Consider the following 25,677-nt stretch of genomic DNA (forward strand, 5'->3'; position numbering starts at 1 on the left):
AAGTTCACACACGAGATGGGAGTACATGGCCACAACCCACAGCTGCCCGGAAGGCTTTTGCATGGGTTCTCAGATGCATGTAAACACAAAAGTAGGTAGGTAAAATACACATATCACCAAGAAAGTATCACCTACCACCCCCACACTGATGTCCATACAAAGGGCAGAGGCAGGCGCGCACTGTGAGGACCCGTAGTTTATTGTGGACAAGCCCCGCCAGAGGTGACAGTACTCACACAGGTGGAGTTATTTGGTTTGTTTTTTCTTATTTGAGGAAGGGAGGGCTCTGGACTCAAACTCTAGCTCCTCTGGCCTCTGGCTAGGATCAAGCGAGGCCTCCACTGCGCACAGGACAGGTGAAGTTTTGAGTCTTGGGAGTGAGTTTCCGGTATGCAGCAGTGGCTCTGAGGCAGGGTGTTCTTGAAGGCCAGCACTAGACAGAGCCTCCTTCACTCTGCTCCTGTCCCTCCCCTACAGGAAGCTCAGAGCCTCGGCATTCGGAGGTTACAGGCGCATGCCCCAGTACCCTGCCCCAACAACCAGGTGTCTACAAGGATGGCAGGCTTAGGCCACGCACCTCACTTCTCATTTGGCAATGGCTGTTTCCTCTTCCTCGCTGGCTGCTGGACACCAGCCCCTTTTGCTCTAGCACCAGGCTTCCTCCGCTTCCCAGGAGGCCCTCTCTGGCCAGCCTTCTCATCCCTCCTCCTGCTCCTCTTCCTCTTTATCCCCGGGCTCGGATCTGCACTTGAGGTTTCTGTCTCGTTTCTCCCTGAGGACACAGTGAGGTCTGTGAACAAGCTGCTGGGACAGCCGGGTGTGCTTCATTCACCTGATTCTTTAACTGCAATGCCAGCACCAGGGACAGCACCAGCCATGGCTATTGACCATGTTGAGTGACAGTAAGCTTCATCCTGAGTGTCAGGATACTAAGGAGGGTTGAGCTCAGGAACTGATCCAAGGGCCAGGGTTTGTGCCCCAAGGCCAGCAACCCACTGTGTCAGAGCTGAAAGACATATCCAGCCGTCGTCTGAATCCAGGCCAAGGGCAGGCAGGCTGATGGAAGACACTGCCCAGCTGGGAACAATATGGATGGGCCTCAATGTGGAGATAGCTGGGTGGAGGCAGGATGACCCTTCACAGGACAGGTGTGAGGTTAGCACACGAGACTGTCAGCTCAGGGCAGGGCCACCAACAACGTACAGTGGGATCCCTTAGCCTGTAGGGCTTCCGACTGAAAAAGGGAAGACTACCAGGGTCCCCAGGCAGTCGCACGGCAGGCATTGCAGGACTTGTGTGTGAAGGGAAGCCGTAAGCAAAGGCAGGACCACAGCACGGGAGAGGGAGTGGGTGGGGCAGTCCATGCTAATCACCGCCCAGGGTCCTACCTTTCTTATTCTGTGACTGCAATGTGGGCAAACGTTTCTTTTTCTTCTTCTTCCGCTCCCGCCTCCCTTCCAGCAGCTTCTTGTAGGCCTTTTCAGGGACATCATCATCAGGGAAAGTGCCTGAGGACCAGGGTGACAGTCAGGTGCTGAGTGCATGTAGCACCTCCACTCCGCTCTCACACCAGACTCGACGTGTTTGGCAATGACCAAGCTGCTGAGACCCACACTCCAGGTCCACACAATCCAGCTCAGAAGCAGGAAAATCCAGAAAGGCGATCTGTGGCACGTGTACAGTGCCATGGTCTAGTCCTCAAACAGGCTTATGCTGTGTAGTGATGACTGATGTTGTGTAGTGTGGGGGTTCCAGGGCACTGGGGAAAACATACCACACACATGCACAATACACACGCTCTCCAAATGTGAACTTCGTCTAGAAACACTGGATGTGAGTTCAAGCCCCGCATGAAGCATCAAGGCACATTCTGGTGAATGAAGAGATGCTGGCACCACAAGCAAGACCGAACAGGATAGTTAAAGGTTGCAAGACCTCCAGGGGCCAGGAAAGGCAATGAAGTCTGAGCAGCACACACAAGCACAGAGGAGCGACTAAGTGCAATTGAGTCTGTGTGTCTACCCCTTCTCCCACCAAGACACAGACCTCTGCAGAGACCACTCATGCCCAAGGGACCGCTGGAGCTGCTCCATTCCCAAGCATGTCCTAAGGGTGTGTGTGTGTGTGTGTGTGTGTGTATGTGTGTGTGTGTGTCCGTCCGTGTGTCCGTGTATCCGTGTCCCCATCCATTTCAGTGCCCCCCAGATCCTCACCTCCAGCCAGGTCCCGCAACCTGAAAGAGAAGACAGACAATGTCAACATGCAGCTGTGGCTCTGCCAGACCACATCAGTCCTGCCTACAGTCCTCATGGGGGACAATCTCAGTGAGACACCTTCCCACCTGGCTCAGGCCACTTCACAGGACAGCACAAGGCAAAGGCAGTGGGGGCAGGGCCTCGCGGTAAGGAAATGGCTGACCACCATGACAGACAGCAGCAGGAATAAGGCCAGACCTCTTGACTCACTTCTGGATGACTTTGTAGAGGCGCTTCCTGTTCTCAGAAGGGGTGCTCTGTCTGCTGGCAAGCTTGAATAGTCTGTTAGCGACTGCCTCATAGTCGAACTGTTTCAAAAAGATGCAAGAGATACAAGGGTCAGTCAGTGTCCACACACCCGAACACACAACCCACCTCCCCGGGCTGACGAGACACTTGGTCAAAGCAGCATCCTCTGCTCAGCCACCACAACAGAGCCGACCCACTCGACACTCTTCCAGCAAGGACTGCAGACAGACCACATCACCCCTGCGCCAGGGCCACACAGTCAAAAGCTGCATCATAGTTAAGAAGGCAGCCTGCTCTCCAACTTTATTTCACTTTCTTTTTGAGACAAGGTCTTACTGTGTGCCTGGCCTAGAGCCCACCTCCGCAGTGCAAGGACTAAAGTCCTCTCTAAATACCCTACTAGCCACAGTAGATAGTTAAATGCAGACCACTAAGTCTGTGCACCCTGTTCAAAGTCAGCACCCCAATGATAAGGTCAGACCTGAGGGTGCAGTCACCTGCTCAAAGCAAAAGGAATGCCATGGGGTGCAGCAGGGATGGCTCAGCCTTGCATCAACCTCTCAGCACCTACCAAGAGCTGCCCAATTGTCCATCACCCACCCTTTCCCCAAAGCCAGCCTCCGCAAAGGCTATCTGTATATCCGTTACCATCCTCTCTACCAGAGGATGAAGGTCAACCTCATGTCCCAGACATGGATGCCTACCTGGAGCACAGGGCCAGTGTTTTCCTCATCATCCCACACTTGCTCCTTGTCTACCTCAGGGTTAGCTCTATGGGAGCCTGAAAACAAAATGGAGCCTCAACTCAAGGTACCAAACCTGATGTAAGGGTGTCCCAATACCAACACCAACACACCGAGGACCCTCTTGGTCATGCCCTGGCACAGGATGGAGAGGGCACAAACAGCTGGTCTCCAGGGAGTGCAGAGATGAGGAACAGCATCCCAAGAGAGGGACACAGAGATGAGGAACGACATCCCAGGAGAGGGGTGCAAGCTCAGTAGGCACCGTGGGCAGCAATGGCAGACCCAGGTGTCCCAGCAGTAGGGGTGGCCAGGGACACTGGAACCATGCTTAGCTCAGCTCAGGACACTGAGCTGGATTGTGTGCTAAGAACTTTGACAGCACTGCCTTTGGGAAGGAACAAAGTTGAGACAGGGCCTTGTTTAGCTCTAGCTGGCCTGATACTCCCCTTAAGGTGCAACCCTTCAAGGGTTGGCCTTGAACTGGGGCAATTCTTCTGTCTCAGCCTCCCAAGTGCTGAGATTAAAGGCATGCGCTCCCACAACACACTCAGCAGTGTCTTTAGGTGAAGGACTTCTGGACAACCATGCTGGGGACACTTTGGCAAGAAGGACGACAGTTGCAGGATGGTTTGTTGTACAGGGAATGACTGCTGAGCCACAAGCAGGCACCAATGGGACTCGCCAGGAAACTTTCAGGATGACTGGACTACCAAGGCAGGGAAGACACACATGGGATGGCCATGTATCTGCTGAGCCACAAGAAGGGGGCGCCAGCGCCGACACCAAAGCTAAAAGAGGGCACCAGCAGTGCAGAGTCCATGACCACAGCATCAAGACAAAGCTGGGCTAGAGCCAGGGCTACCAGAAGCCTGGTCCAAACCCAAAGCCCTTCAGGGGCCATTTACAAGCAGAATGTACAGTGTAGTCAGACACAGACTGACTGGAAGGCAGGGGCAGGGACGGGAAAAGGGACCACAAAGGAAACGCAACTGAAGGAGGTAGAGAATCCCAGGTGAGAGCACAGAGAGGGCTTGGGCAGGACTCAAGGTTAGGACAGCTGCCTAGTGCAGGAGACCTCAAGCTCCAGCCCAACACCACCCAGATCAGAAAGAAAACCAGAGCAGATATTGCCTGGTAAACAGGGAGGTTAAGGTGCCACCCAGGACCCAGGGAGCATTATGGCCTTAGATAGCATTCCAGAACTAAGCTGGTAGCTGGGAATCAAGTGCTAAGACAGACTTAAGAGACAAACATGTATTTTATGCCATGTTCCAAGGGACTCTGGAGAGGACGGCAGGATGCAGAACAATGAGGTATGAATCCTGGGCTCAGCCTGGGACAGGCCTGGGCTCCTCACCTGCAGGCAGCCTCCTGGGTGGTGTGTCATGCAGGTCCTGCTCACCCTCTGAGGACTCCTCATCACCATCTGATGCTTCTTCCTCCTCTTCACTCTGTGTATCCAGTTCATTCATGAGGTCTTCAATGGCCAAGGGAGCCTGCTCCACAATCGTCTCAAAGATGCTCCGAATGATCTTATGCAAAACCAGGGAGCTGAGGGTGAAGCAGAGACCAGAGCCTAATGGAATGTGTGCTCTCAGATACATGCCAACTCTCAGGGCATGGAGAGCCAAAGGCCCCTGGAGCCTGAGAGGGAAAGAGGGAAAGAGGTCAGACCCCAGGAGCGCCCACCACTCACTCCTTAGTGCGGGCTGCTATCTGGCAGAAGGGATCAATGAACTGCATATTCTGGTCTGCCGTGAGCTGTGGGAAAACAAGAGAGGTGGGAGGTGTGTTCTATGCTGGGCACACGCACCACACCACACAGCCCTCACCTGAGCCCACCTTACCTCTGCAGCGCCCACTTTGGTCAGCTCCTCCAGGAAGATCTCGAGGAAGTGGCTCTTCACCCCATTGGGAGCCTGGCTGTCGGGGTGCAGTATCTCGGTGGTGAGCAACTCCAGCAGTTGCTCAATCTGTCTGAGGAAGAGAGAGAAAAAATAGTGGTAGCCATGTGGTCACAGGCCAGCAGAGTCCCTGCTCCTTCCACAAGGGTTCTGGAGGAACTACCACCTACAAGCACAACTGACCACACACACCCAAAGGCAAAGACCAATCTGGGTCTGAGCAGCACAACAGAGGCTCCCTGGCACATGTTTGTGAGGCCACAGTTAGCACCAGAACACATGGCTCTTGGCCATATGGCATGGCCTTTCCTGTCTTCAAGACACAAATTGGAATATGGTCACCTAGATGCTCAGCAGGCTACTCCTTTCGACTAGGAAAAATGTGTCAGGTCAGAACAAACCAGAGGCCAAGAGGAATATGCACCCAACAAGGCCTGGGGGCCACAAGCCATCTACTGGCTTCCCAGGCCTTGTCATAAGGCTAGTTGGTTGACCACATGAGGAATTTGTGCAGTGGCTGTCACTCTCCCTGGCATACAGGTTAGACTAGTGATTCTCAACATGTGGGTCATGACCACCTTGGGGGTTGAACCACCCTTTCACAGGTGTCACCTAAGATCACTGGAAAACACAGATTCATAAGAGCAACAAAATTAAATTTATGAACAACAAAAATAATCTTATGGTTGGGGGAGAGTCACCAAAACATGAGGAAGCGTATTAAAGGATCACAGCATTAGGAAGGGTGAGAACTACTGGGCTAGACTGTCTAAGAACCCTGGACCTGGTATGAGCAATCTTCAGCAGCCTGGGAGCACATGAAACTCCTGTAGACCCTCCATCAACCTAAAACTGCCACATGCAAAGGGCTGCCCGGATAGCTCCACTGAACAGCCACTGACCACAGGAAGGAAAAGTGATTTACCAAGCTCCAGAGGAAAGAAAGCCAATTGTTATGGAATACTACTTTAACTAGGCAAAGAAAGATGTATTACATTTGTTTATACTGAAGAATATTACTTTAACAATATAAAGATTTGCCGGGAGGTAGTGGTGCATGTCTTTAGTCCTAGCACTCAGGAGGCAGAGGCAGACGGATCTTAGAGTTCTAGTCCAGCCTGGTCTACAGACTCCAAACCACAGAGAAAATCTGTCTTGAAAAACAAAAACAAAAACAAACAAAAAAAACAAACAAAAATAAAAAAAATGTAACAATGTGTTACATCTGCTGCCTTTGTTAATGATGTAAAGATGTGTTACATTTGTTTCTGCTGCCTTTATTAACAATGTAAAGGTGTGTTACATTGTTTCTGTTGCCTTTGTTAATCATGTAAAGATGTGTTGCTATTTCATCTTGTCTGACTAAGACACCTGATTGATCTAATAAAAAGCTGAACCACAAACAGCTAGGCAGGAGAGGGATAGGCAGGTCAGGCAGGCAGAGAAAATAAGGAGGAGGAGAAATCTAGGCTCAAGAAAAGAGAACAAAGAACAAGGGAGAAAGAGAGAACACTTCAGGAGCCAGAAGCCAAGCAGCTGCCAGCCAGCCAGTCATGGGGACAACAGGAAAGTAAGATACAGGAAAAAAAGGAAGGAAAGAAAAAAGAAAAGTAAAAAGCCCCAAAGCAAAACATAAAAAAAGAGATTAAGTTATAACAGCTAGCAAGAAATGAGTTTAAGCTAAGGTTGAGCACTCATAACTAATAACAAGTGTCTGGTTATGATTTGGGAACTGGCTAGTGGCCTAAAAGAAAACCTGATACAGCTGATGACAAGAAGAATCACAAAGCCCAATGAGAGACTAAAGACAGGCAAGCTCCAGGAAACACATATCACATGTGGCAAACACCAGAGACACTTAAGCCAGGCTGTGCCACACTAAACACACAGCATGGGTTCCTGCCAGGCCAGAGAGGGAGCAGGACCCTTCAGGGTGCTCTCCAATATTGCAACAGAAATCAAAGAACATTACTAAAACAAAATGCCATAATGAGCTCTGTGTAAGTCACTAATAACCCACAACTGAGCCCTAGAAAGACGAAGAGCCACAGGTCTTGAAGGGACTAAAAAAAGGAACTGCTCTAAACCAGAGGCAAGAGGGTCCTGAAGTAGGGAAGCTCAGAAAACCACAGCAGAGCAAGTGGGCTGGGGCCAATAGCTTTAGCCCTTACAGCAGATGTCTGATCTTGCATGGTGCTTCAAGCCCAGCTCCCTGCTTGCAGCTGCTGACAACTGGTGCTACTTTGGGTACTCAAGTATTTGAAGCCAACTTCTCTAATACAGACTTTTGCAATCCCACACAAGTTTTTCCTCTAGGCCTTTCTCCTCTTGCTGCCCTCACCACAACAGAACAGAAGAAAGAGGAAGAAGCTGGTGCAATACCACGTAGAGGCCTCTGCTGACGGACACAGCTGCACTGCTTTGCAGAACCAAAGCAACTACATGTTGGAGTTAGGATTCCTCTTCAGGTTGCTGGGCATGGTGACATAAACCTTTAATCCCAGCACTCAGGAGACAGAGGCAGATCTCTGTGAGCAGCCTGGCCTACATAGTAAGTTACAAGCCAACCACAGCTACATAGAGACACTGTCTCATAAAAATAAATAAATAAATAAATGAGCCACCGCCACCACCACAACAACAAATGGAGTTTTAGATGATGTGTAAGAGGTAGAAAAAGAGTAGAAATATTTATTACTTTAGGAAATGTTAAATGGTTGGATGGGCAGTGGTGGCACACGCCTTTAATCCCAGGGCTTGGGGGGGGGGGCAGAGGAAAAAGAATGAAACTCTAAATTCAAGGCCAGCCTGGTCTACAGAGAGTTCCAGGACAGCCAGGGCTACACAGAGAAACCCTGTCTCAAAAAACCAAAAGAAGAAGAAAGGCCTTTAGTTGTACGCCTGTTATGACCAGTGCACACAATTCTGCCTGACTTCAGACATACAGGATACTGGGATAGCACAGTTCAGAGAAGACAGCATCATCTGAACCATTTAACTTTATAACAATTCAGCACCACTGTGGCACCAAGTGACACGGAGACCACCCCCCCACACAACAATCACAAGAGAAACTCAGGATTCCTGAGATGAGCCAGAGGCTACAGGCCCCCTCCCTAACCAGCCTGTAAGATCCGACTCTCAATGTGGACCCACCTTTCTTCCCATCCCTGCGTTTTCACAACCTTCAGTGACTCTTGCAGGACCAGCCTCATGAGCTTGGACACAAAAGAAACTCATGTTAGTGAGAGGTCACTCAGCTTCCCCATGTCCCAGAAGCCTCCCATCCCAAAATGCACGCCTGGGTGGAATGCCTTGGACAGGACTGACACTGGTTGTCCTGACACTACACCCTCAGGACAAGGAGATCAAAGCTCTGCACACTTGGCCTTGTGAGCATCAGGAAGCCAGGCCCACCTGAGTGAGTGAGAACTACAAACTATAGCTGACCAGAACAGTCAGGGCAGGCGGTGGGCTCTTCCTAAGGCAGGCAGAAAACTATGAAACCAAGTCTGAAGCTGGACCTAACTCCCCAAACCTTCCTTTCCCCAAAGAGAACAGGACACAGACAAAACCCTGCTCTGAACCACTGCAACATTAGTCAAGGCTCAGCATTGTTCCCATGATGCCCCTTGACATGGCTTGATGTTTTCTGCAGTTTTCCTGCCTTTAGATCTTAACATATGTCCACTGTGGATCCAGGTCACAGTAAAGACAACCAACCACACATGGGACCTAAGAGCCTTGGTGCACAGAGCACAGCAAAGGTCTGATGTCACACCTGGGGATACTGAAGGCCTGACTCTTGTGCCTGCCCACACTAACTGTGAGAAAGTCAACCACGCTGCATGTCTCGGTCATGCATGGAGACTGGAAAGATGGCTAAGTGGTTGAGAGCACTTGCTACTCTTACAGAGGCCCCTGATTCAACTCTAAGTACCTACATGGTGGTTCACAACTATCCATAGTCCCAGAGGATCTGACGTCTTCTTCTGACCTTTGAAGGCATCAGGCATGCATGCCGTGCACATATACACAGGCCAAACCCACACACGCACACACAAAAAAAAATATACTTAAAAATACAGCTCATCTTCCTTCTGTTTCTATGGACAGGCTCCAGCACTACAGGGAAGGACATCTGATTAGTGACAAGTCTGTGGTTCTACCAGAGCATGGTTCAGCATGGAACAAGGCATGCCCACCAAACTCGGTTTTATATTCCTATGCAACTCCTTGGCAGAGAGGAGCATGACACGGAAGAAGGAAAATAGGAACCATGCCCTGAGCCAGAAGAGGATCTTCACAGCCAGGGGACTCTGTCCCCTTCCTGCCATCTGCTGGGGCCAGGGTTTACTGGCAGTCACAATGGCTGACTCCTTTAGGAGGCCTGAGGCGAGCCTCCTTCTTTGAACTCCTATTGGCCCTGAAGATGGGAAGGCTTCAAGCTACAGTAACATTGCCAAGAACATTCCAAACCAGCTCTTGCTGGCTCCTCCTCCAGGACGCAGGGTCCCTGGCTCTGTGTCTCACCATGTAGAACTTGTCCAGGCGAAGTAGGTCGATGCCCACCCACTCCCGGATCATGGTCTGCCAGAATGCCCGCAGGAACAGGTACTCTAGAGAGAGAGAGAGCATACATATCAACACCAGAGCCGAGGGGAGGGGCAGCACGCCCGCAGAAGTCTCTCGTGGGCAGCAGCCCTGCAATGCCCTGCAACTCCCTGCCTGTGCATTCATTCACAGGACTCAGAACAAAGAGTTTCCAGGCTCCACAGAGAAAACACAAAACACAGTTCACATCAAGCTGTCACTCTGTTGTCTAAACAAATGCACAAAGGGAAGCAAGGTACAGGGAAAGGCAGTGAATACTGGGATCACATCCTCCCCAGGCCTCTCTGCCCCTGCCTTGGCTTGGACTGAGGACCTCCTGACACCCAAGCTGGACTTGAGCAAGGAGTCACCAAAGTAAAACTATAGGCAGAGGCCTGGCGCTTGCCCAACTATATCCATCAGTCCTGAAGGTAACAGATGAGACAAGTACAAGATGAAGAGCTGTGCCCCCAAAATCTTAGGGTAAGCTCTAAGCACTGGGCACATTAAAACGTAGCCAGAGTAAACAGAGGGGCTGTGCTGGTGTGCGTTGGTAGCTCTGCACCTCAGCGACTCTGGTGTGACAGGAATAGGACTGGCTTTGGTATTGTACTCACGTGTCTCTGTAGTCTGAAAGGCATGGATCAGCTGGGAAATGGTCCTTCCTAGTTCTTCCTGTGAGGAAAACAGAAAGCACACCCTCAGGCCCTGAAGCACGCTGCTCTGATGCAAACACTACCAATGCCCACTCACACCTCACAAAGAACAAGCTGCCAGCTGGCTTCTATCCAGGGGCCTCCAAATTTTGCATGTCTCCTTGCTGTGAAAGGCCTACTCTTTATAGGGAAGCCATCAGACTCTCCCTATAAAACGCAGGAGTCAGTGCTGGCCTCACTAAGGCAGTGACAGCCCCAGACATCATGGCAAGACAGAAAGGAGCCTTGAGACACAGCTGTATTTCTAGCAGGAAATGGGGCCAAGCAGACACATGAATCACTCACTATCTTTCTGTCTCTCACTGCTGAGCACTACCCAGTACACTGGCTAAGATTTCAGAACCTCCCCGCTAAGAGATGGTTGTTCTAGCAGGCACAAAATATGGGTCAGGAAAGGCCCCTCCAATTGTGTAAACAATTCACAAGCTGAGAGCAGCTGTTCTAAAAGGCCTGCAGGTAAAATGCTCTTACAGGAGACCTGGATTCTGCCCTTACTTTTCACCATGTCAGTACTGCGTTTCCAACAACTTCAGCCTGCCCTGGCCTACCCTGTTTGCTACCATGTCACTAAGATGCTCTGGTCAGCCAACCATTCCTGTCCTTCCTAAGTGCTTGGACCTTCCTACCAAAGGCCCCATCCTGCCAGCCACACAGAACAAAGGACATAGCTGGGTCAATCTATCCAAGTCTCTGGCCATGTTAAAGGAGGATACACATGTGTCTGTCCATCAGTCCACCATCCATTCCTGTCCAGTTTCTAAGCTACCTTCCCATGCACTCACCTGCTGCAGAGGCTTGTCCTGCATCCACATGCAGTAAAACAGTCCTTTCCATATCTTCAGCAGCTCATCTGGGGTAAAACCACCTAAATCACAAGGGCAACAGTCAGTGCACTCAGTGGACCCTGGAACCTGCCTTGCAGAGCTGGAAGGAAGTATGACTGCCCGAATGACTCCAGAATCATATATTGTACAGGAATGGGCCCTCCCGAAAACATTCTGCAACAGAACTGCCATACCTGTGACTAGAGAAGCTTCCCCAGTTAGCTTCATGCACCAGCTAAATGACGGGTATCAGTCCCACAGGGTTAAAACTAGAACCTCAACACATTCCCATAGTTAATGCAGTGATAATTAAGCCACCTGGATTCTGCCCTTACTTTCCATCGTGAGTTGTTCTATCACACCTCAGAGATTAAACGGTTAAAGTTACTCATTCAGGCTAGCAAAGGGCACAACCTCACTCAGTGAGGCTCATCCCACAAGTTGCGGTTCTCTGGTTGCAGCATGGGAAACTGCCGTGTGGCGCTTCCTAAAACATAGGGCCGTGACCTCAGCCAAAACACTGGTCAGGTACTCTACAATTTGCATCTGTGAAAGGATGTCCAAGAGAAGCTGAAGTTGCTAGCAGGAAGTTACTGTTCGGTGACCAGAAGCATAGAAACTATTCTACAAAAGGATATTGTAGGAAGCCCAGGACACTCCGTTAAGCACACAGAACGCTGGTAATGGCCAAACAGCACGAGCGAACTACGTAGGAAAAAAAAGCGTGCACGGCCTGAGCCAGGAGAACCCAGCCCGTGGGGCCCACGCGGCGGAGGTTCCGAGCCTGCCCGCCCGCATACCTGCGGCCCGCTGCGTCCTGGCCATGATGTACTTCCGCAGCTTCCGCACCGCGCGGTCCCGCGTCACTTGCTCATTGCCCGCCAGGCGCTGCGCCAGCTGTATCTCTGGCGGGAGCGGCACTCCCGGAGCCATGATGAGATCCTTGAGACCACGCACTCAGCGCTTCCGCCGCGGCGCTCGAGTGACGATAATCGTTGCATCACACTTACGCGACAGAGCTGTGACGCCACACTGCCGCGACATGGCACTGCTAAACGTCAAACTTCCCGGACGATGCCGACGCACGCTGCTGCCCCTCGGTGGACGGAAGGCGCAACTGCAGCCTGCTGGCGAGATGGAAGCCTGGTGTCTGGCTGGGGCAGCTCTGATTCTTGGAAGGGTTAGTGCGTTGTCTTGGGCTCGCCCTCCTCTTTACTGAAAAACGTGCATAGTGCTCAGAAGGAGCAGCTCCATTACAAGAAAGTCTTGATTTGGCCCTGCCTGCCCTTAACTGAAACGCCCATCCCTGGAGAGCTGCGTGAAGCTGTCCCTTGCTCAGCATCCTGTTCCTAAACTGCAGAGAACTGTGGCCTTTACCCAAAAGGCCTTTTCCAGAGCCTAAATACATCCGGATCCCCAGGGAAGTCCACCCCTCCAAGCCTCTTGAAGAGCATGCTCTTTCCAAGGACAGAGAGAAAAGCAAGAAAGCTATCATGACCCAGGTTTGGGGCAAGGTGCAGAACACCTTGTGGGCAGGTGAATACATATACTAGAGAGGGCAGAGAGAGCGTGCAAAACTTGAGTGTGCAGCCAGGCTGTGGTGGCGTATGCCACCAGCACTTTGATCCCAGCACTTGGGAGGCAGAGGCAGAGGCTGGCAGAGCTCTATGAGTTCGAAATCAGCTTGGTCTACAAGAGCTAGTTCCAGGACAGCCTCCAAAGCCACAGAGAAACCCTGTCTTGGAAAACAAAAACAAAAAACCCTGAGTGTGCCCTGGTTCAGGAAGTGCATGAAGACAGTCATTTGGGACACAATTACAAAAGCTTCCACATATTCCAATGTCTGAAATGACAGATTAGAATACAGAATAATTGCAGATTTCTTTGGTGTGACCATGGTGTTTTCCCAAGACCACCACAAGTCTGAGGACTTGCTGGGAAGATTCACAAGACCAACATTCCCAGTTGGTTGCCATACCACAGACCAGCTAAGCATCAGAGTGACAGGCAAGGAAGGTGGCTTTATTTGGAAAAATTTAGATGCTGGAGAAGATGGAGGGACTGTTGTCCAACATCTGAAGAGGAAATGGAGCAACAGGAGGAGGAGAGGGCATATCTAAGCACTATGACAGGAACATAGACACGTCTGTACTTTCCACAGCGTCACAATTTACTGAATTGAAAAACCACACCAGTGTCATTGGCAGCAATTTCCCCAAGTCGTCCCAGCAATCTTAAACCCCTAATATTAACTGTCAGATCATGCATTACATATCACCCAGTAAATATATCTACCCATATACATACCCATATGCCAAGTCCTGCTTGACTTGGGTCCCGAAACCTGACTAGGGGTGGTGAGGAAATAAAGAAAGGATGGACACACAGACACATGTACAGAGAAGTGGAATCAGAAGAGGTGTGTGCACTCTGATAGAGATAACTACTACCATTGCAACCTGGAACCTCAGCTCATTTATTGTATACAACACAGGGAGAGGAAGTAGCTAGTCTCCGTAGGAGTCTCTGTAGATAATCAGTATCAGGCTGTAAACATCTGAGACAGAGAAGCTGTAGTGTGCTAGCTTTTGTACATGCCAGTCAGTCATTCTCACATGGACCCCCAAGGAAAGTTTTGCCTTCTAGAAGAAACTCACCTCGGGAAAGCGTTGCCACTCCCAACAAGACCACAGCTCCTAATTGTGTCACTCTGTGGTGAGATATCCACCCCACCCACACCTGTTGCACTGACCACACCCATTGAGGCATGGGAACAGGTGGGGACTAGGCCTGGGGTCCCAAACCGAAAGCATCCAGAGGCATCCTTGGGATGGGAACATTCAGCGGTCATCTGCTTCTGGTGTAAGTGATTTCTCCCCAAATAAACATCCATCAGCCAGCCTATCATTTCCCAGATTCTGATTTACCACAATTTATCTTGCACGGACCATGTCCATTGGGGTGTGGGGACAGGTGCGGGCAGGGTGGGTATGTCACTACACCACTCCCTATGGGCCAAGCATTCAAACACATCTCTATGGGGGCCATACCTATCCAAACCACCACAACAAACCTGGTCCTTCCTGTCAAATCACAAGACGCTTTTTAAGTCTACAAATCTCAAGAATAAAGATGGTTATTAGTCATTAATTGCTTTTCAACCAAGCAAATCTCAAGAACAAAGATCAGCATTTACTCAGGTCAGGCTTGCCCAGAATCAGCTGCCCAAGTACAATCCCAAGTACAATGCTTGAATGGTCTACAGTGGCTAGGTAAGAGGGGGCAGCTGCTCCCAGGATTTGCTAGCCTCTAAACTTTAGGTAATAGAAGAAACTGTATTTGTCCAATTTCTGTAGATGCCAGGGCTGAGTGATGTCAAACCGGAAGTCAGCCAAGATCCTAGCTGACTACTCAGTTTCCATGTGGCCTACTACATGGGAGGGACCCAGAGAAAGATCTTATGAAGGAAAGGAGATGTGGGTCAGAGGGATAGCTTACCTGAGATCTCTAGAATGGATCCTCATAAGACAAGTTGAGACCAGAACTGCTGGAGAGGATGGCCTGGGTAGGGTGGGTTATGCAGCTAAGTTATCTGGGATCTAACATTTGCAGCCACATGTGTGTGAAATAGAGGGATGATTTTATAGGAAAGGGAGGTAGAGGAGGCTCAAGGGATGATGGATGCTGAATTCAGGGCTCTGGGTATAGTAGGATTAGGGTGGAGTCTCCATATTTCCTATTAGGTAACCAAGCAGAGTCTCCAAAGCAGAGGACAACATCTGGATTCATGCATGAAGACATAGTAAGAGATTGAAGAGTGAATTGTGTTAACAGGCAGACTGGAGGGTTACCTACAAATCAAACACTTGTTTAAGCCAGTCATGCCTGCACATGCCTTTAGTCCCACCCAGTGGAGGCAGATGGATCCCTGTGAATTCCAGGCCTGCCTGATCTGCATAGAGAGTTCCAGGCCAACCAGAGTTATGAACTGAGACCTTGTCTCAACAAGCAAAACAAACCCTCACTTATTGAAGGAATAATCACAAGCATAGGTCAGGAAGTGTAGGAAGGTATAACCAGACTTTTCTCTCCTGCCCACCTGTTCCCAAATAACCACTCAGAGGCTTCATATCAATTATAATTATTTGGCCAATGGCTCAGGCATATTACTGGCTAGCTCTCACAATTAAATTAACCCATTCCTACTAATCTGTGTATCACCTCATGGCCATGGCTTGCTGGTAATGTGGTAATGTTCTAACATCTTACTCCTGTGGAGCTACATGGCATTCCTGACTCTGTATTCTTTTTCTTTGTATCTCTGTTTGGATTTCCCACCTGGCTCTATTCTGCCTGGTAATTGGCCAAATCTGTTTCTTTATTAACTAGTGGTAATAAAACATATTCACAGTATACAGAGAGGATCCCACATCAGGAAGGCTCCACAAAATTTCTGATAAGAAAATTTTGAATGAAATTTGTTAAGAAAAGAGTTGAGGACACTAGAAGGCACTCTGAAAGCTCTTGGGTTTTGTTGTTGTTGTTGTTTGTTGTTTGTTTGTTTTTTAATATTTAAGATAAGTTAGGGGAAGTTGTGAGGGCTTCAGAGAAAAGTTGGGTTTGTATAAATGTCCTGATTGTTAACTTTGTGTTTTCAAATACCAAAAGAGGGGACCAGACCTCATTACAGATGGTTGTGAGCCACTATGTAGTTGCTGGGAATTTAACTCAGGACCTCTAGAAGAGCCACCAGTGCTCTTAACCTCTGAGCCACCTCTCTTGCCCCAACAGACAACTTTTGTTAAGTAGTTTTGGAGCTCCAACAAGAATGCCAAGTCACATGCAGAGGTAGACCACATATTGGCTATCACATAGGGAAAAAGAGCCCAAGAGAGCTTCTGGCTTTGGAGCTGTGGCAGTCTAATGCTCCCCCTCCCAGGTGTCACTTGTTGGAATTAGGACACACAGGTGTGGCTTGCTTTTGTCTTTATGGGTTCTGCCTTCTTTGCTGACAGTTCCTCTGCAGCCACATGTCACATTCTGTATGTGGAAATATCACCTCATGTCCCATGTGGCTAGGCGCTCATGCCTAGGCCTGATGAAGATAAGGCTAAATAGTCATGATCACGGGTCTTCAGGAGAGATGGAAGCCATTATGAAAGACACTAAGGAAGAGATTCCTGGACCATGACACCCACCATCCCTGACCCCTCCACCTCCCTTCTCTATGAAATCATTCCCTTGTTTTGTTTATTATGCAAATGAAAGGCCTGGAAAAGTTAAAGGCCATGTCTAGCTGCCTCCCCTGCACACTGCTCTTCACCTCCTATGGAGGCAGGCTGCAGGGACTTGTAGATAAGTGTCCTTCCTTACCTCGGCAACTCTGAGCAGACAATTCTACTGCCTAACCCAAAGCTGGCTTTCAGTTATGGCCAGGCTCCTCACCTGATGGGGAAGTAATAAGAGATTTCTCTAAGGTGTTTTCTCTCTCTATCCCTGCCTCTCCTTCAGACCTCCTCACACTGTCTAATGTAGGCGCCTTACTCCTCTCTCCCTCTTCCCTTCTCTCCTCTCCCCTCCCCTCCCTTCTCTTCTCCTTTTTCCTTCCCCCAAAGTTTCATGCAGCCCCGGCTGGCTGCAGGTTCACTTGCCTCTGCCTCCCCAGGGCTAGGATGAAAGGTGTGTGCCACCATGTGGCCTGCTCTTACTGTAAGCAAGAGGTGGTCCCTGTCTAAAAGCAGATTCACATTTTGGTGACAGGGCCTGTGAATAAAATGGCAAACCCATGTGCCAGAGCAGACATGTTACAACTGTGAAAAACAAGGAAAAAGACTACGTCTGGGCAAGAATTTTAGCAGGACTCTCTGACATGAAAGTTCATTAACACAGCAACACAATACATAGAAAATGTACCTTAGAACAGACAGGGCTGCAACAAAAATATCCCTTAGAACAGACGTTACAGGGCTGCAGTGAAGGCCCTATTGACAGTGTGCCTGCCTTGCAAGCATGAGGACCTAAATTAGATCCCCAGTGCCATGAAAGAAAGCAGGCGTGAGGACAGGAGCCTCCAACTCCAGCCATGGGAAGGTGAAGAGAGGATTCCTAGGGTTCAAGTTAGCCAGTCCAGTCTGATCTGTAAGCATTTGGGTCATAAAACTATTTCTCAACAATAGACACCATACTCTCCTGAAGCAGGGATTCATTATTTTTTAGATAGTCTAGGTTAGCCCAAATCTCCTCATCCTGCTTTAACTATTTAAGTGCTGGAATGACAGGCCTGTGCTTCCATGCTGGTTTCTGTAGGGTGGGGGAGGGGGTCTTCTCTGTTTTGTTGTCAAACAGCCTTGGAGACACAGCCTTTGGGGTTCCTGATGAGATGGCTGTAGGAGGCGCATTGAGGCCAAGTCAGCCACAGAAAGGCATGTGCTTTTCCACACCACCAGCCTCTTCTCCCTGTGAGCTCATGCTGACACACTTCCTATCTTGCAGAATTGAGCAAAGTTTATGTGTGGGCTTGCTTGTTCTGAGTTTAGGAAGCTTTGATCTTTCAACTCTAGGCTCAACTCTCAGAAAACAGGTATGGCCAAGAGCCTGCTTGTGACAATCTTTAAGTCATCTTTTGGGCAGACTTGGTAGCAAAGGCCCATAATTAGAGCTACTCAGAGAGCTGAGGCTGGCAAATCCAAAGTCCAGGGAGTAACTGTTCAATTTCACTCAGTTCAGTTCATATGGTGAATGGGTTCAAGGCCAGCCTTGGCAACTTAAACCCTTTGCCAAAATGAAAAATAAATTAAAGAGCCTGGAGTACAGCTCACTGGAAGAGATTTTGCCTAGTGAAATAGGCAAGGAATCCAACATTTTAGCACCAGTTCTAGCATGACACCTTCTCCTCTCCTGCCTGCTTCTGTCTCTGCCCACACGGATGACACACTGACTCCTCACACACCAAGCCCTAGATAAATAGCCTTACTTGTTTTCACTGGGGCTGACCTGCCTGTTTCCACAGGTGTTCACCTCCTACTGGGAAAGTGTGGGAGCCTGCAAGGCAGTGCCAACAAAGAGCTATCTGTCTGCCGGGGAACTCCCAAAGGCGCAGGACACCAGGTCACTCTGTGGCCCAAGGCTGGCAGCGTCAGAGTCTTCAGCTATAGGCAGAAAGGCAACTATCCCCCTTTGGCACATCTCCTTTCCCGGTTCCTTCCACGTTTCTATGCTTAAAAAGAACTTGGACTGCTTATTTCTAGCTCATAGCTGCAATTCTCTCTCTCTCTCTCTCTCTCTCTCTCTCTCTCTCTCTCTCTCTCTCTCTCAAGTTTTTCAAGACAGTGTTTCTCTGTGTAACAACCCTGGCTGTACTTGCTCTGTAGACCAGGCTGGACTCAAACTCACAGAGATCCACCTGCTTCTGCCCCCGCAAGGGCTGGGATTAAAAGTGTGTGCCACCACCACCCAGCAACTGTGGTCTCTTAAAACTTGATGGTTCACACCTGCAGCCCTGGAATTCAGGATGCTGAGGCAGAAGCCTCTTGAGTTCAAGGCCAGCCTGGGCTACCCAGTGAGATTGGGCATCAAAATGAAAAACAAACAGGGGCTGGAGAGATGGTTAAAGTGCTTACCATACCAAGTGTGAGGATCTGGGTTCAGATCTCTATAACCCTCATAAATGCTGGGTGGGCATAATGGTTCTCCCAGCAGGAAGGCACAATGGGTTAGCATTGGGATTTCTTGGAGCATATTGGCTGTTTAAAGTAGCTGTGGAGCAAGCTGGCTAGTTAGACTAGCTTTGTTGCTGAGCTCTGGCTTCAATTGAGAGAGCCTGCCTCACTGAGTAAGGTGACAGCAATCTGAGGAGGATCTGGCATCTACCTTGGGCCTCTCCACATACACAGGGGCACACATACACACATGTGCCCCCACATAAATGCAAACATGCATATGTGTGTGCTTGAACATGTGAACACACAGAAGAAAAACATTAAAAGCAATATAAAATGCACCATTTCCTTCCTTAACTTACTCCTTTTGTGAGTCCTCTGCCCCCTCTGAGATGGTTCACACAGAAGGTTCCCAGCAAAGTCACTGTCTGCTTCATGCGGGTGTCCCCTGCCAGCCAACCCAGTGCAATCCCAGCATGGGAGGCAGCATGCTGACTGACCCACATATCCTCTATTCTGTAGCATTCAGGCCCCTATTTCCTATTGGTTCCCTCAATACTGAAGACAAGACAGTACACCAGCAAACCCTTAAATGATTACAACTTCTTTCTTCTTTTTCTCCCAAACTAACTTACTGAGCTTGGAATTTATTCTTTATTTTAATAAATTATTTATTATTTGTGTGTGCGCGTGCGTGTGCGCGCATGCCTGTGTGGGTCCACACATGGAATCAAACACATGGAGAAGCCCAGAATTAAAATTCAAGTGTCAAGCTGGCAAGCTGGGGGTGTTGTCCCACACCTTTAATCCCAGCACCAGGGAGGCAGAGGCAGGTGGATCTTTGTGAGTTGAAGGCCAGCCTGGTTTACAAAGGGAGTTCTAGGACAGGGCTACACAGAGAAACACTGTCTCAGAAGAAGAAGAAGGAGGAGGAGAAGGAGAAGAAGAGGAAAAGAAATTCAAGTATCATTCCTCAAAATATGTCCACCTTATTTTTTGACTGACCTACTATCCCTGAGGATTCATCTGTCTCCTTCAGTTCAATGCAGGAATGATAAGTGCCAGGCATCCTGTCTTTATTTTATTTTTAAATTATGTGTATGGGTGTTTTGCCTGTGTTTTAGTTAGAGTTTTATTGTTGTTAAGAGACACCATGACCATGGCAACTCTTTCATTTATTTTGTTCTATTTTTGGTCTTTCAAGACAGGGTTTCTTTGTGTAGCCCTAGCCGTCCTAGAACTCTCTCTGCAGACCAGGCTGGCCTCAAACTCACAAAGATCTGTCTGCCTCTGCCTCCAGAGTGCTGGAATTAAAAGTGTGCCCAACCACTGCCTAGCCCATGGCAACATTTATAAATTAACCCATTTATACTAATCTGTGTATCACTATGTGGCTGTAGCTTACCGGTGATGTCCTGGCATCTTGCCTCCCCAGGGGCTACATGGTGCCCTCCTCTGCCTTCCTTCTCCCTCTATCTTGTTTGGAATTCCTGCCTAGGTATATTTTGCCTGGCTGTTGGCTGAGACAGCTTTATTCATCAACCAATAAGAGAAACACATGGATACAGAAGACAGAAGAACATCCTACATCACCCCATAGTGATGTGAAATTTTAAAATTTCAAAGTCTGTTGTGAGATTCATGCAATATCTTAACTATAATCCCCTGTAAAATAAAAATCAAAAAGCAGATCACATACTTCCAACATATAATGGAACAGTATATATATATTACTGTTCTAATACCTTGAAGGGAGTATAGTAAGGAAACACTGAACCAAAGCAAGACCCAAAACCAGCTGGGCGAACTCCAGACTCTGCATCTCCATGTCAGATGTCAAAACCCTCTTCAGATCTCCAACTCCTTCCAGCTTTGTTGACTCCATCATACCTGTGCTGTTTCTACTCCCTGTTAACAGCTCTCCTCAGCAGATATCCCATGACTCTGGCAACTCTAACATCTCCAAAGCAACCCCGGCTTCACCTTCACAGCTTCAGACAATGGCCTCTCCAGGCCTCCATTCAGGGCCACCCCTGACACATGCCTGGCCTCAGTGGCTTTTCTTGGTCTCAGAGGGAGACTCCATAACCCCTTCTATCCTTGATTCTAAAGCCAGAACCATATGACTAAAGCTGCCAAGCTCTGTTGCTTGCCAGGGCTAGAACATGGTCGCCTGTTCAATCACATCTTCATGGGCTTTCTGGTTTTGATGGTTTTGGTCACTGCCTAAGCTTGGCTGTCCTTTTCTGACAAGGGCAAGAGGCAACCTCATTAGCCAAAATATTACAAAAATAGTCTCTAGGCTACACACAAATGCTCTTCTCTTCTGAAACCTCCAGAGCCAGGCCCTCACAGTTCAAATCACCCTCAGAACCACTATCTTTGATGCTCCTATCAGTATGGCCCATTAAGTCCCACATAAAGCATTCAATGGCTTTTCTAACCCAAAGTCTACATTCCTTCCAACAAAATCATGGTCAGGCCTATCACAACAATACCCCAGTCCCTGGTACCAACTTCTGTCTTAGTTTGGGTCTTATTGTCACCACTACAGCCTACATGTATGTCTGGCACCACTTGAATGCTTGGTGTCCACAGAGGCCAGAGGTGGGCATGGTCGGATCCCCTGGAACTAGAGTTACAGATGGTGTGAGCTACTATGTGGGTGCTGGCAACTGAACAACACCTAGAAGATGGGTTGGTGTTCTTAACTGCTGAGTCATCTCTGCGGCCCCTCATTCAGCTCTTAAACTGGGTTCTGAGGCTCAAATTCAGGTTGTGACACTTACATGGCAAGTACTTTACAATGAGCTATGCTGCAACTCCAAATTCTTCTTAATTTTTTAAGACAAGGGCTCACCAGGCTAGCTTGCTTATAGCTTGCTTAGCCTCTCAAGGGCCGGGAAAGCATGTGTGCACCGTCAGGGCCAGCTATCAAATTCCGATATTTTGGCAGATGGAAAAACACGCACCAGAGAGATTGGGACCAAAGGTCACGTTAGACCCTAAGTTAACCTGTAAACCCTACCTGTCCGAGGACCAGTTAACTTCCTGGAATAACTTCCTGGAGTTGTAGTTCTTGAAAACAAAGCCTCATGGCAAAGTATGGTGGCCTTTGGGTTTTGTCTTTATAAGCCCTGCCAACGCCAACATGTGTCTTCAGGTGCCTGTCCCAACCAAATTCTATTGTGGTTGGTATTAACCCTTTAATAAAAGCTTGCTTTAATTTGGTCAAAATGGTTCCCAGCCTGGGCTGCGTATGAGAGGCTGTACCCGGTGGTGGCCCTTACAGCCCAACAAAGCTGTTTGTCACACCATTTCATCCAGGAAGAATGGATTTCCCAGATCAGATCATGGGGGACCCCCATAGGCTCTTATTTCGTTGGGTTACCAGCACCCACAAACTCAGAACACCAGGGGAGAACTGGCTACAGTCACTCCGCGCCACTGAGTGGCGACCACCACTCCCAGACTTCCACCCCCAATTAGAGCCTATTCCGGGAAGGGGCCCGAGGTGTTCACTAGGCCGTACTCTCTGCCCACGCCCAGTCTGGGTCTCATGACTGCCTAGAACCAAGGGTGATGATATTGGAGAGAAGGAGGGTGCGGCGCCCCGCCCCGTCGCTTTGTCACGTGCCACGCTCCAGGAGGCGGAGCCGAGCCAGTTTCTTCTAGGGTCCCCGCACGGAAGGCTCCTAGCTTTCTCCGTCCTTAACTCTTGTCTTGTGACACCAGGTCCACCGCAGCCAAGATGATGTGTGGCGCGCCTTCCGCCACGCAGCCGGCTACGGCCGAGACGCAGGAGATCGCCGACAAGGTGAGCCGGTCCCGGGTCAGGTCAGCAAGAGCCAGGCCCTCGGGGACGCGGTGGCCTAAGGGAACCGGCATGCCCAAACTCGTCCGGGTCCTGCAGCAGGATTCAGGCGCGGTCCCACATGTGGCTGGGACGTGGGACTCTGGGCCTGGCTGGAGGATTCAGAAACCGGGACTGGGTCGTGTTTGCAGCTGCTTGCGTGCGAGAAGACCGCCCACCTCGTAGGAAATCGAGATCGGTGGAGGGGTGGGACGTCCCTAAAGAGTTCAGGAAGGCAGTTCACAGTGCTAGAGCCCAGGGGTAAAACCAGGCTAGTCCAAAGATGAGGCATCCTCTGACTTCAAACTAGGCATAAACAAGAGGCTCGATGAAGCACAGCCTGGGCTACAATGAAAGTCTCCTCAAAATAAAAACCTAGGGATGTATAGCTCAGTGGAAAGATGCCTCACTCCACGCCTTCGTGGGATGGGTGGGGGGAGAGTTAAGTTAGTGCCTAGATAGCCTAGTCTGCAACCAGAGAGTGGACCTGGTTGGGAGGTGCTGGTGCATGCTCAAGAGATGATTTGTGAGTCCCAGCAGCCCGTCCTGTGGCTGTTTGCAGAGAAGAGATTCTACACAGGCCAGGGAGGTTATGGGTATTAACCAGAGGAAAAGATAAACCCTTCAGCATTCCAGCCACCTCCCAAGCCCAGGGTCCTGTCCATCAAGCTGAGCTGTCCTCAGGAGGTTTGTGCTCTGATCAAAGTGGCCAGGAAGGAGTGAGTCAGCTCCATGAGACCGTGAAAATGAGGAATTGATACAGACACATTTGCTCAGCCCTCCCCTAGCAAGCCCAAGCAATCCTCTTCTGTCATAATTCTTAGCCTGGACAGAGTTACACTCCTGACACCGGACCGGGTACACTTTAAAGGGAATCCTGGCCAGGTGGCCAAGACAGGAGAATTAGAGTTTGAAGCCAGCCTGGTCGACATAGTTCCAGGCCAGCCATAGCTGCACAGTGAGACTGTGTCTCAAAAAAAGAGCTGTGTTCCCCTTTATAGGTGTGATCAACAGCTTACCATGTCTCCCGCCCTGAGGAACAAGTAGTGTTGAGGGCTGACAGGGGTAATCCTGAGAGAGGCAGGAAGCTTCTGCCTATGAATGTAAGTCCATTCCTTTTTTTCCCCCGTCCATCATCCAGGTGAAATCCCAGCTCGAAGAGAAAGAAAATCAGAAGTTCTCCGTCTTTAAAGCCATCTCCTTCAGGCAACAGGTGGTGGCTGGCATCAACTTCTTTATCAAGGTGGGTGTGAGTGTGACCTGGGAAGAACTGAGCAGTCTCAGAGTATAGCAGAGTGTTCTGCAACTTCTTCCTTTGGAGGGACAGCCTTTAAGAAGATACATGCAGGTTCTGAGACGATGGATTTTGGTACCAGGGTTCCTGGCCTTGGAGGAAGAGACAGGCATTGTTACTGGCCCAGTTGCTGGTGCCCTGTCCTGCCCGAGGTCTTCGAAGTCCGGGTTGAGCCTGGAGATGGGGCCTGACCTTTTGCTACTGGGCCCCTTTCTCTTCCTCCAGGTTGATGTTGGTGATGATAAATTTGTGCACTTGAGGGTGTTCAAAGCCCTTCCCCATGAAAACAAGCCCTTGACCCTGTCTTCCTACCAGACCAACAAAGAGCAACATGACGAGCTGAGCTTCTTCTGATTCTGCAGCCCCTTTGCCAAATACTTCATCTCTACTGTGTTTGGGACCACAAAGTAAATAGCCCTCTGTGATGGAGGGGGTGGAGTTAGGCAGCTTCTTTTGTGATTCTCAAACTGCATTGTGTTTGTTTTCTTCCAAATAATTATTTTCAGAAAGCTACACATGATCTCTCTAAATATATATGTTTTAAAGTCTATACAAACCGTCTCTTTGGTTTAGAATTTTTCCCTTTGTTTAAAAAAAAATCACAGTCACCACCAGGTGGTGGTGGCACACACACCTTTAGTCCTCACACTCAGGAGGCAGAGACATGTGGATCTCTGTGAGTTTGAGGCCAGCCAGGTCTACAGAGTGAGTTCCAGGACAGCCAGGGCTACACAGAGAAACCCTGTCTCGAAAACCAAGACAAAGAAAGAAAAATTACAGTCACAACATAGATATGCCAAGAAAAAGTAATTGTTTACTTGCTATTTTAAGTTTTTCTTATTTACTCACCAGTGTGTGTACACATATGTGAATATATACATACATGCCATGGTGTACATACGGAGGTCAGAGACAGTCTAGAGGAGTTGATTCTTTCTACTGTATGGATCCCTGGGGTAGAACTCAGCTCATAGGGATGGTAGCAAGAGTCTTTAGCCACTGAACTATTCATAAACTGGTACCAGGCTCTGGTTTAACCCCCAACATTGTAAAACACAGTTATTTATAGCTGAAATGCCCCAGCTGGTAGAGCCCCTTCTGTGACAGGCATGATCTGACCTAGCCTAGGAAAATCTTTCTGGAGTGACCAGGGTCACTAAGTCACAGCACCTAGGTAGGAGAGTCAGGTCTCACAACGTGGCATCCAACCTTCTGCGAGGCTGGTGACGGCTCACCCATGTCTCAGTCTCCTACGCAAAAAGGCTGAGCCCACCAGTTCTAGAGTGTCAGGCTGGTGGGACACATTCACATGGTGCATCACTCACCACACCACAGCTGTCAGATAGCTGCACAGCTCAGAGCACAACCTGGGCCTGTGTGTGTTCCTAAAGCGGAGGCATCCTGGCCAGTCTGGCTTTCAGACTGCCTCCAGTTAGGAAGGCCAATGGTCTCCCCAGGGGGTCGGTGTCATCCATTAGAAAGATGAGTGGCATTTCCCGAGTTCAGAGTCATGCTATAAACACATTTCTGAGGACTGCTGAGCTACAGGCAACTCCAAGGCATGTCAAGACTGTAGAGAGTGTGC

The 25,677-nt window shown here is 49.3% G+C and overlaps 2 protein-coding genes across 3 annotated transcripts; one reads left to right on the top strand and one right to left on the bottom strand.

The window, feature by feature from the left end:
- Positions 1-212: 212 nt before the first annotated feature.
- Rrp1 (ribosomal RNA processing 1) lies at positions 213-12,221 on the bottom strand. 2 transcript variants are annotated; one of them, XM_051187027.1, is made up of 13 exons: positions 12,088-12,221; positions 11,246-11,328; positions 10,365-10,422; positions 9,688-9,773; positions 8,311-8,372; positions 5,098-5,227; positions 4,947-5,011; positions 4,608-4,801; positions 3,209-3,285; positions 2,466-2,563; positions 2,214-2,233; positions 1,389-1,508; positions 213-772 (listed from the first exon to the last, which is right to left on the bottom strand). In XM_051187027.1, exons 1-13 carry the CDS (start codon positions 12,218-12,220, stop codon positions 579-581), a joined length of 1,320 nt encoding a protein of 439 aa, XP_051042984.1. In that variant the 5' UTR covers position 12,221; the 3' UTR covers positions 213-578. The 2 variants fall into 2 exon arrangements, with proteins under 2 accessions (XP_051042984.1, XP_051042985.1); XM_051187028.1 differs by having other exon boundaries at positions 11,246-11,323; positions 12,086-12,221.
- A 10,400-nt stretch (positions 12,222-22,621) lies between these two features.
- Cstb (cystatin B) lies at positions 22,622-24,648 on the top strand. Its single transcript, XM_051187031.1, has 3 exons — positions 22,622-22,762; positions 23,940-24,041; positions 24,318-24,648. Exons 1-3 carry the CDS (start codon positions 22,697-22,699, stop codon positions 24,444-24,446), a joined length of 297 nt encoding a protein of 98 aa, XP_051042988.1. The 5' UTR covers positions 22,622-22,696; the 3' UTR covers positions 24,447-24,648.
- The last annotated feature ends 1,029 nt before the right edge of the window (positions 24,649-25,677 follow it).

Source organism: Phodopus roborovskii, unplaced genomic scaffold, assembly GCF_943737965.1.
Source record: "Phodopus roborovskii unplaced genomic scaffold, PHOROB, whole genome shotgun sequence".
NCBI lineage: Eukaryota > Metazoa > Chordata > Mammalia > Rodentia > Cricetidae > Phodopus > Phodopus roborovskii.